At 37.1% G+C, this 12293-nt stretch overlaps 1 protein-coding gene across 1 annotated transcript; it reads left to right on the top strand.

Annotated features, from left to right (window-relative positions):
- The first annotated feature begins 9155 nt into the window (after positions 1–9155).
- Positions 9156–12076, top strand: LOC140827016 (uncharacterized). The gene is made up of 5 exons (XM_073189589.1): positions 9156–9542; positions 10508–10843; positions 10925–11086; positions 11144–11698; positions 11747–12076. The coding sequence occupies exons 1-5, from the start codon at positions 9156–9158 to the stop codon at positions 12074–12076; spliced, it is 1770 nt and encodes a 589-aa protein (XP_073045690.1).
- The last annotated feature ends 217 nt before the right edge of the window (positions 12077–12293 follow it).

Genomic DNA, 12293 nt, shown 5'->3' on the forward strand with positions numbered 1-12293 from the left:
CTTCATTTTTTGATCAAGAGAATGTTTAGTTTCAATATTCAAGATCAGAAGTGATCGTGGTACTAAATTCACTAAACAAAACTCTGGAGATATGTATCAGAACAATGAATTCAACAAGAATGTTCAGCAGCGAGAATCCCTAAGCAAAATGGAGTTGCTAAATGAAAAAAAAAAAAACGAAACATTGAAGGAAGAAACACAAACAAGGTTGCTGAATCTGGTATTTTACAAATATTTTGAGTAGAAGCAGTGAATACTATTTGTTATACTCAGAACCAGACTATGATCAACAAGAAATCTAGAAAGACACCGTATGAAATATTGAATGATAGTAAGCCAAATATTTCATATTTACATATTTTTGGATGCCAATGTTATATCCATAACAATATTAAGAACCACTTAACAGATTTTGACTCAGAATCAGATACCGGTATATTTATTGGGTATTCATAAGTCACTAAACCATTTAGAGTCTTCAACAATAAAATATTAAATGTTGAAGAGGCTGTGCATGTATGTTTTTTTTTTAATCTTGTATTACTCTTGAGCAATCTAAAATGAATGAATTAAGTATTAAAATGGACAATATTCAGCTATAATAAGACAATGAAGATAATGTGCCAAAAAAACTATTCAGTATCCTGAACATGATGTTTCTGAGATGTAACAAGTAGTAGATATATTAGTAGAGGACAATATTAAGTGACTACTTATCAAACTATTCTAGAGGATACTGAAAAGATCTCATTACAAGATAATCATGATCCAACTCAAGAAAACATATTCTAATAACTAAGTTACAAGTAGAGTAAGACTCGTCCTACTTCACCGATAATCGGTAAACCTCGGCATCTCTTAGAACTAAGAGACAAATAATAAGTGAATATATGCACGCATAATTAGTTTCTCAATTTGAACATAAGAAGATCGACAAGGCCATTAATAATTCTAGTTGGATAGAAGCTGTGTAAGATGAACTAAATCAATTCAAGGGGAATAATGTTTGGTATATAGTTCCAAGACCTTATCATCGATCAGTAATCAGTACTAGATGCGTTTCAGAAATAAATTGAATGAAGATGGATTAATAATTAGAAACAAGACTAGATTAGTGGCTCAAGGATTAAGACAAGATGAAGGGATAGATTTTTAATGAGATTTTGCACTAGTAGCCCAACTAGAAGTTATCAAAATTTTTCTTTGTTTGGCTGCTTACAAAAATTTCAAGGTATTTCGAGTTGATGACAAAAGTGTCTTCCTGAATGGTTTATTACAAGAGGAGGTATATGTTGAATAACCTTCAGGATTTACTAATCATACTTTGCGGAATCATGTATACAAGCAACATAAAGCTTTTTATGTCTTAAAGCAGGCACCAAAAGCATGGTAGGGTATTGTGTCTCAGTTTCTAATTAAACATGGATTTGTTATTGGAAAAGTAGACAAACAACATTCAAATTCTCTAAAAAAAATGATTACATTTACTTGTATAAATTTATGTGGATGACATTAATTTTTGATCTACTAACCAAAGTTGTGCCAGAAAATTTTCAAGTTAATGCAGGACAAATTCGAGATGAACATGATGGATAACTAAAATTTTTACTAGACCTACAAATCAGACAACGGGAAGCTGGTATCTTCATTAATCAAGCCAAATACATCAAGGAATAGTTGATGAAGTTTGGTATGAAGACATGTTCTTCAGCAACGACTCCAATAAGTTCATCAACCATACTTGATAAAAATGAAGGGGGAATTTCGGTAGAGGTAACTCACTATCGAGGTCATATTGGATTATTTCTTTACTTGAATGCTAGTAGATCATATGTAATATTTTCAGTTTGTATTTGTGCTAAATTCCAATATGACCCTAAGAAATCCCATTTTATTGCTACTAAACAAATACTGGAACTCTTAAAAAAGATTCATAATGTTGAATTATGGATTCAAAAGTTTCACGTTTAATTTATGGATATTTATATGCTGATTATGTAGGGTGAAAATTATACAGAAAAAGCACGACTTGTTTATGCCAATTTCACTGTGATGAAAATCATAGTTCAGTGAAAAACAAACTTCCATCTCAACATCAAATGTCACACCTCGAGCCCGCGGTGTCGGTGACATCCGGCATTGTTAATCAAAGAACAATAAACTTTGTAGAAAATAGCCAATACCAGTCTAATTCATAAATTTTCCATTGTCTTTACAAATGAAGAAAAATACAGAGGTTGTGGAAGCGAAAAGTACAAATATTACTAAGAAAGACAAAGGAACACTAATGGACTTGAATATCCAGAACTTGAATTACTTCATTCTAATTATTTACCACCCCCAGAACTGCTCATGCTCCTTTTCTTCTACATGTTCTTCATTCTCATCTGGAGAGGGACGTAAGGGCGGTGAGCGTTTTGGGAAACACTCAGCAAGTAGGGCCGATCGTGTAACGCCCCGAAAAATTTAAAGGTCCACGCGAACCCAATGCATTTGAATTATTAAATTCTCCTGTATTTTTAAGTAAATATTTAATTTCATTAATTAATTATGTTGTGAATATTTGCAGGTTTAAAATATATTTTCTACATGGTTGCATTAAAACTATATTTTTAAAGGTTATTCGAGTTGCGATCGAGGAACGGAGACCGAGGGCTGAAAAAATAGAAAATGTTTTCATTAAATAATTATTTTTAATTATTTTAAATAAGGGTGTTGTTTTTTCTTATTTTTTTGAAAATAAGAAGTTTTGAGGTGATTTTATACGCCGGGACGTAAATTTTATCGGTGTTGGTTTTTCATCAAAAATATGAATTTTTTTGGCAACCCGGCTATTAAATTCACAAACTAATTTAATCAAAATTGTTTTTAATAAGTTAATTAAGCATTAATGGGCCTAAACTACTTACTTGGTGGGCCTAAGCCTAATTAGTGAATAATTAACTATTTAATACTCAAAAACCTCACCCTAAACCCATCATAAGTCACGCCACTTTCTGAATTTTTTCACCCTCAAATTCTCTCCCAAATTTACACGGCACACACAAGGAGATTGGAAGGGAAAGCATCAAGTTCTTCTTAATTCTTCAAGCTAAGGTCCTCCTCGTCGTCGTTCTTCGATTTGTCAACGTAAAATCGTGCGTTTTAAACGCAAAGGCACGCCATATTCTCCTTTTACTCATCTTTCACACCATATTATGTGTTTGATACATGATTGCATTAAAAACATGATACAACTTTTATATTTTCGTTTTTATGGCTATACATGCACAAAAAAAGAGTTTTTCTTTTTTAAAACTCCTCCTATTGATGCACAAAGGGGCTGCCATGGTAGGGAAACTTTAAGGGATATTTTTCCACATGTTTGAGGGTCCATAGATGAAGGTTTAAGGGCTGGAAATTAGGGTGAAGTAAGATGAACGAAAATTGGAGATGCATGGGCTTAGGGTTTCGATTTTTCTTACTAGGGGAACACGGCTGCTGTCGGGGTGTTAGTGTCTGTCCAGGAGATTACCTAGGGTTTTCTGAGGGTCCTAAGAGGGTGGCCAAGGGTCTGGTCGTGCGGCTAAGGGGCTGGGGTCGAAGCTAGACTAGGTTTGAATCACACTAGAACTAGGACTCTTTGTGCAGAAATTTCAGTAGCTGATAGGGGTGTGTTCGAGGGTTCTAATTAGCTTATTTTGGGTTGAAAAAGGTTTATTTATGTGTGAGGAAGCTTTGGTTCAAGTTTGGTAAAGTTTGGTTAAGTTTCGAGTCCATACGAGTCAAAACCGGGAAGTACGTCTAAGTTTAAAAACGAATCGGGAAACGCCTAGATTTAAGCTTAATAAAATTATGAAAAATTAGGTTTAAGCTTAAATAATTATTATAAGTCTAAGTTTCTAATTTGGGAATTTTATATTAAGTTTTGGTTTAATTCGGGATTTAAAACGCATTAATACGTCACATTTATAGATTAAATTAAAAGTCCTCGATTTTAAGCTAAATAAAATATGAGAAAATTCTTGTAGGCTTAAATAATTATTTGGGACATGTTAGAGTCGTGAAATCAAGAAAAAGTCGAAAACGTAAAATGACGAGTCCAGGGGTAAAACGGTCTTTTTACACCTAAAAATTAGTAAAGGTCATGGCAGTGCCCTATTTGCTGTTTTATATGCTAATATGATTATTTTTAATGTTTATGAATGGTTACAAGTTAAAATGATTATTTTATGATTTTAAATGTTAAAATGGTCATTTTAGATGTCTATGGATTTTTATGATGAAACGATAACGTTAAAAGACATGTTGCATGCTTGGTTTAAAATGAAAAAAAAAATGTTATACGCATGATTTTTATTCAGTGATGATAACATGTTGAATGATGTGAATGGATTGTGACTAACACGATGATATGTTGGAGATATCGTGAGGGTTATGGTCCCAGTGGGAGCCCGACGATCGTATTTCCTCGGACACGGACATGTATATGTATATGATGATATGATATTACGTAAGGCCAGGGCCCAGTTGACCGGTGAGAGTGTTGCTGGTGTCCCCCGCCGCCCAGTACTGTGGTTACATGTAGATGGATCCATCGCCTAACACGTATATGAAAGTCACAATCAACGATCTGAATTCAACAAACACGAACATGAACATGAATACGAATATGAATATGGATACGAATATGGACATGAATATGAATATGTTTAAGTGATATGTTTATGCCTTTTGAAAATGTTTTTATGCATCATGAAAATGTTTACGAAAACGTTTATGTTTAAAGTTTATGCATCTTCATGAAAACGATATTTTAAGTACAAGTACTTTTCACCGTTATATGTTAACTGTATTATGTATTACTCGTTATAAAGATTATGGTGTGTTGAGTCTTTAGACTCACTAGGTGTGATAGATGCAGGTGGTTCTGAGGAAGGTCTTGATGAGTGATACTACTGGACTGATGGCGCACACAACCCGAGGACCAGCGCATTATTTTCCGCATTACGTTTTATGATTTCTTTTAAAGATTTTAAGACCATTTATTTACGCTTTTGAGAGGTTTTTGGAGAGTTTAGTATGGGCTACACTTTTCAACATTTATTGTTTTTTAGGTTTGGTAAAACGTTTTACGATTTCTGGTTTGACTATCCCCTTTCAATTTTCAAATACTAGTTGGATGATTTACTTTAAAAGGGTGCAAGATTATTTTTATGTGCATGTGCATGCAATGACCGAAAATGTGAGAGATTTAAAAAAAAAAAAAAAAATTTACTAGTACTTTTAAAGCAATAAAAGATGAGGACGTTTCAGATCGAATACCAGAAAACATTTGATACATAATACTTTTAAAATCTTCTTTTTTTACATAACATAGTATATCAGAGTTGGATGAACATAAGTTAATCATTGAACAAATCAGAGTTTCAGAGTTCGATGAATAGAAATCAGATTTAGAACAATCAGATCTTCGAATCAGAGCATTTCAGAACAGAACTTATCAGACAAACATATTATAATGATCATGGGCTATCCTTGATCTTGGGCTCCCTCTGGGGCATTCTCCGGTAAATGTGATCCCTCTGGGGCCTTTTCCCGCATTCGGGCTCCCTCTGGGGCCTTTTCCCATAGACAGGCTCCTTCTGGGGTCTTTTCCCTCACAGGCTTTCCCGATGCACCATTATCAGATTCAAACAAATAACTTATCATTCGGAGACAAATTGGTTTGAACAGAATGACACCAACATAGAATGAAACGGAGAAGCATAAACGAACAAACAGATGGAACGAAACGATTTGAAGTAACTTAGTTATTTTCGAAATCCACACTTATTCACATCATGCAGTAGACGATCGACTTTTAAAACATACATAATCTTTAAAACATATAAACCCACTTACATGAAATATTGTTTTAAAAATCTTGGAATGAACAAGTTGGAGTTTGACACTGAAAAACCAGTCATATTTCAAAAATGTTTGCGCCTAAATGAACCGTTGGATCGATCTGAATTTTGGTTATGTTGCTCCAATCACGTGTAGGTATCTTCTGAACGATGAAGATCTGGTTTGGACGGGTAAAACAACGAACTAAACTTTCTAAAGTTGGGCATAATTTTTGTACTCGAAAATTACAACTTTTCGAGAGAACTTTTGATGTTGTTTTGTTGTGATTACACTTATTCCTTTGCTACTATTTATAAGCACCAATGTGACTTTAGTCCTTCTGCCTCCATACCGAAGGTTGCGTGGTTTATGACATTAATCACCAATGTGACTCTTGGCCTTCTCCCTCCATACCAAAGGTTGCATGGTTTAATAGACCAATGTGACTTTAGATCTTCCCCCTCCATACCAAAGGTTGCATGTAATTTTATTCTCCTTCATGACATAATTCATCTTCAATACAAAACTAAAATCAACTTGGTACTTTGTCTTTTTGTAATGCAAAATTTTGGGTCTTCACATCAATCGCAGAAGCTGAATATTTGGCTCCTGGAAGCTACTGCTCTCAGTTGCTATGGATCCACAGTAGCTACGCGACAATGGAATCCAGGTTCTGAATTGCTTATCTTCTGTGACGACACCAATCAATATCATGTGGTTAATTAAATGGCTCAAGTGGCCATTTATACTAATGATATGGCTAATGATCCTCCGCAAAATCAAGTCGCTGTCGAGCCAATATCTGTACCACTTCTTCTTCCTACTCTAAAATCAATTCAAGTTGAGGCACTGTCTCAAGAGAGTACTAATGTTCCAGTAGTTCCATTAGTTTCTCCACTCCGATTGCCAGAGAAAGAAAACTCTATTGCAACCATTTTTGCTGAGACTTTTTCTCCTATTCAGCAAAATGCAGCAGCATCCACTATTTATACTGTATTAGCTGACGACATTCCAAACACCATTCGAACTTTGACTATCTTTACTGTTTTTACGAAGGTCGCCACCGTTTAATATCATGGATTAAGCTTTTGTTTTTATTAATCAACAACAATAATAATAAATATTAAAATTACGGGATCCATTCAAACTTTGTTTATTTGTTTTAATTTTGAAAGTTAGATTGAAACGAAGAACGACTGAACTTAAATTGTTAAATGATTGAGTTTTTATTATGTGTTAAATATTTTTTTTAAAAAAATCCGAACATATTAAAGTTGTACGAGCTAGAAATATTTATTTTACATGTTATATGATTCAAATTTTTTTTAAATAATTTACGAGCATGACTAACATATTATTTTGTTGGTGTGAAAGAGAAGTAAAAAAAGTCTCCAAAATTGGTGAGACGGTGTTATGGTTTTATTTATACTAGTTATTTTGCACACGCAACGCGTGTCTGTACAATCTTTTTTATCATTATCGATGGACTAAAGTGAAAATTGACAAATTATGGAGGGACTAAATTGATATTTGAATGATTGAAATAAAAATAAAAGTATGTGTTGAAATTAAAAAAAAAACCAAAAAACAAAGGTGTAATATTACAATAACTGTAAGGGTAAAACTGGAAAAAAAGATGGTGTCCTTTTTGGCAGTTTTTATAAGGTGCTCAGCCTTAATAAATAGTATAGAAGTATAGATGAGACAAGTCATTTTGATTTATTGTAAAGTGAAAATTAATATTTTTAATATAAAAAATAATAATTTTTCATTAATCAATCAAGTCATGTCTGATATTTATGTAACTAATTAAAGTGGTCTCATGTAAATTTGTAAAATAGTAAGTGGAAAGAAGTTTTCATAAAAAGAGCTTGACAAATTCAATTGAAGTAGCCGCATAATTATTTGAACTTTGACAATTTTGATTTTTCCTCACCATGCTTTTATGTTTAAAAATATAATATATTTTATTTTTTTAATATATATACGTAAACTTTATTTCCTATTATTAAATGTAAGTCCAGTCAAGTTTTGCTTTTTAACCGGGAGAAATGGCTCCCTTTACTCTAAATAACAACTAATTTGTAGTAACAAATCTTTCGAGAAGATAATATTTTGACGTAAAATCCATCCAGAGATTGTGTAAAATCACTAGCAGAACCACAAAGATCTTTCCGATAAAACTCATCATGTCCAGCCTCTAACTTCCTAGATTTCTGAAATTTTTACATATGATACCTCGGGTATCCCGGGTCATGGATAATGCCCGGAATGTCCCGAGCCTGAGAGCCGGTCCAGGGGTAGTGCCCGGGTCAAGAAGATGGGAGATCCCCGAGTCAATAAGACGACAATGTGAATCGATATCCGGGTTTTAGGTTGCCCGGACATTGAGAGTACGACTCGAAGAATCTGTGAAGAGGCCAGACAGATAGGCCGGGCCGTTGAAACCCCCAGGACTTAATCTACCCGGGCTATTGAATTCTCGGGCTCTCCTATAAATTCCCGAGATACATTCAAATTGTACCACTTTGATATGAGTGCTGCATTTAATAACGCCGACAAAGTAGGGTACTTGACCGACCTATCTCTGACACTAGTGCAAGTGGTTGATAAAATCAGGTGGGCTGGATGTGACTAGTATAAGATTTGACATGTAAGAACAATAAGGTATAATCAGTCGTTCTACTATAATTAATGATCAGCACAAAGAACGAGGTCATCATTATATCCTCCACTATAAATACTAGTTTTTCTCCTTGCATTTACTCTATATTCAGATATTGAATACACTCATTTATTGTGCATTTACTACTCACCTTCCACACCAATTTCAAAGCCATAATTTGGTTACATTGGTTTCCTGTTCCGAGTCCTTCACTGATTTAAGCATCGGAGTGGTCACGTCGGACACTCCTCCGGCGCCCATTCACGTTGTTACTCTCTTGGTTGCAGATCCTCACATTTATTCCGGGAAGAAAGCTTTTGGTTTGGACGTCTTGCCCCTATTTTTTCCCAACATCTAGATAGCATATTCGGTGGAGCACCCGACCCATCTCATCCATTTTGCCGGGATCGCATCATTGGCACCGTCTGTGGGAAATTATGAGTTATAAGGCATTGATATGGCTCCTATTAGGAGGGAAAACCAAGACACTTCTCGGATCTAGTAAGAGAATAACACTCGTCTTTCTGGTGCATGTGGCCCGCCACCTAATGGTCCCCAGCCTACCATCAATTTAACACATGATAAATTGACCAAAATTGTAACTGATGATGTTAAGGCAGCCATGGCAAAGAAAACCTCTATTCATCATTTCACCCATCATGAGCAAGAGCGTGAGCAGCTGCAGGAGGAAGAGAGAAGGGGGGAGGAGAGGGAGTCAAGTGCAGGTTCTAAGTCTCCTACTGTGGCAGAGGAGTTAGAAGAACTAAGGAATAAGGTGAGGGTATTAGAAGGGCAAGTCGGCTCCAGAAGCAGCACGCAAGTTGTTAAAGGATGCCCATTCTCTGATGCCATAGTCCGAGAACCACTGCCCGGGCACTTCAAGTCAGCCCGAATCAAAGACTATGATGGGAGTTCTGACCCCAAAGAGCATCTTGCTCGATTTGAAAATATGGCTATGTTACATTGCTATGGAGATCAAATCAAATGTAAAGTATTTCTGACCACCCTGGTAGACTCGGCTCAAAGATGGTTTGAAGGGCTAGCACCTCAAAGCATTCATTCTTTTGAAGACTTTAAAAAATATTTTTGCACCAATTCAGTAGCAGCAAAAAGTACAAGAAGACCGCCTTCAGTCTGTTCAAAGTGAAACAGGGCCAGGACGAAACCTTAAGGGCATACATCAAGAGATTTAATCGAGTATCTTTGGATGTCCCCGCATGCGCCCCTGAGACAAAAACTACTGCTTTTATGCAAAGGTTATGGGAGTGAGATTTCTTTCGATCTCTGACAAAAAATTACCTGGGAACTTTGAAGATCTCATGTCCCGGACAGAGAAATACATCAACATGGAAGAGGTGCAGAACCAAAAAATAGAGGCCTTGAAAAGATCCATAGGAGACCGGGTTGTCAGACCCGAGGAGAGAATTCAAAAAAGAGTGGTTCAGGGCAGTTCTCTCATGTACCCCTGAGAATTTCCCGGGATCGAGAAATTCAGGAATGCAGTTCAGACATAGCCCCGCCTCCAAGTTCGATGACGCGGGTACCAAAACCATAGAAGAAGGGGTTCTGCACCCTTCACAAAGAATGTTCTCATGATACAAGTGAATGGGCGTCATGTGCCGGAATCTCATCCCTTCCGAGATAGGTCTAGACAGCCACCTTGATTATCTCGACGTCCCGGACCTAGTGCACCTAGGAGAAGGGCTGACATCCCGAGTGGAAGTGGAAGAGAGGAGGGGAGATCCCAAGAGAAGTAAGCAGACAGAAAGGAAAGACCCTTCCCCAACTCGAGGATTAATAAAAATGATTTCGGGAGGGTCCACAGATGGTGACTCCAATCGAGCTTGAAAAGCAAGAGGTAGAAGGGAGTGCCTGGAAGTTGATAGGAAGGGAAGGAATGAACCAGACATATGTTTTGGCCCATAAGACCTCATGGGAGTCAGTCTACCCCATAACGATGCTCTCGTTATTCAGGCCCGAGTGGCTAATTATGATGTATTAAGAGTATTTGTTGACAATGGCAGCTCTGTCAACGTCATTTTCAAGGAAGCATTGATTCAAATGGATTTGCATGAGTATCAGTTAGAGGTAGTTGAGACTGTCCTGTTTGGTTTTGCGGGTCACGCTGTATATCTAGAAGGGGAAATAACACTGCCATTAACCTTGGGAACCGGGGATTTACGGAAGACAGTCATTACGGTCTTTACACTGGTGGATGCCTCATCATCATACAACATTATCCTTGGAAGGCTAGCTATGAATGAGATGAGAGCTGTGGCCTCCACTTATCATCAAAAAATTAAATTTCCAGTACGAGGACGAGTCAGGGAGGTCAAGGGAGATCAACCTTCTTCTCGGAAGTGTTATGGGGAGACTGTCTGAGTGGATCAGAAGAAGGCGAGAAGGGAGGAGAAAGGGAAGAAAGAAAGTCAAGCAGATGAGATGTACGAGGAAAGGGAGGTGCATTTTGTTGCAGAAGAAGAACAAGAGGCGGTGGAAATTGAGCCAGGGAAGCACATCCGGGTGGCCAGACACATCAATGCGCCCACCAGGGTAAATTTCTTAAATTGTTTAAAAGCTATCATTAATGTTTTTTCCTAGTATCAACAGGAACTAGCCGGGATCTCGCTCCAAGTGGCCGAGCACAAACTAAATATCCTCCCCGGATCCCGACTCGTGAAACAAAAGAAGAGGCACTTTGGCCCCGAGAAAGATAAATTCATTGATAAACAGGTGGGAGAGCTGTTGCGGGCCGGCCACATTCGAGAGGTCATATTCCCTACTTGGCTCTCCAATGTGGTCCTTGTTCCAAAAGCCAACGGAAAATGGAGAATGTGTGTAGACTTCCGAGACTTAAATAAAGCTTGTCCCAAGGATTGTTATCAACTTCCTCAGATTGATCAACTGGTGGACTCATCATCTGGGTTCGAATTATTAAGCTTTATGGATTCTTATCAGTGGTACCACCAAATCCCCTTAGCCAGTGAAGATCAAGATAAAGCCAGTTTTATCACTTCTGGAGGCACTTTCTGCTACGTGATTATGCCTTTTGAATTTAAGAATGCCGGTGCAACATACCAACGACCGATGAATCATGTTTTTCAAAAGCAGATAGGTAGGAACATTGTAGTGTATGTGGACGATATTCTGGTCAAAACCCGGGAGGTTTCTTAATTTGTTGATGATCTGACCAAGACCTTCACTACCCTGAAGCACTATGGAATAAAGCTCAACCCGGCCAAGTGTGTGTTCAAGGTCAAAAGTGGGAAATTTTTGGGTTTCTTGGTGATCGATCTGGGAATTGAAGTAAATCCAGAAAAAATCAAAGCAATAATTGACATGCCTTCCCCCCAATCTGTCCGGGAAATTCAGAAATTGACCGAGAAAATCGCTGCCTTATCTCGATTCATTTCCCGGTCTGCCCATCGAAGTTATCCATTTTTTCAAGTTTTAAGAAAGACACGAAAATTTGACTGGGATGAAAAATGTGAGCAAGATTTCCAAGATTTGAAGAAGCATTTGGCTGAGTTGTCTGTTTGGTAAAACTAGAGCCCGGGGAAAAATTGTGGATTTATTTATCTGCTACTGAGCAGGCCGTTAGCTCCGTTATTGTCATGGAATAAGGGACCGACCAAAAGCCAGAATATTATGTTAGTCATGCTCTCAGGGAAGCAGAAATAAAATAGAGTGAAGTAGAGAAAATAGCCCTAGCTATGGTGATGACTGCCCGGAAGCTGAGACCTTATTTTCTCTCACATCA

This window comes from Primulina eburnea, chromosome 3, assembly GCF_022965805.1.
Source record: "Primulina eburnea isolate SZY01 chromosome 3, ASM2296580v1, whole genome shotgun sequence".
Taxonomy (NCBI): domain Eukaryota; kingdom Viridiplantae; phylum Streptophyta; class Magnoliopsida; order Lamiales; family Gesneriaceae; genus Primulina; species Primulina eburnea.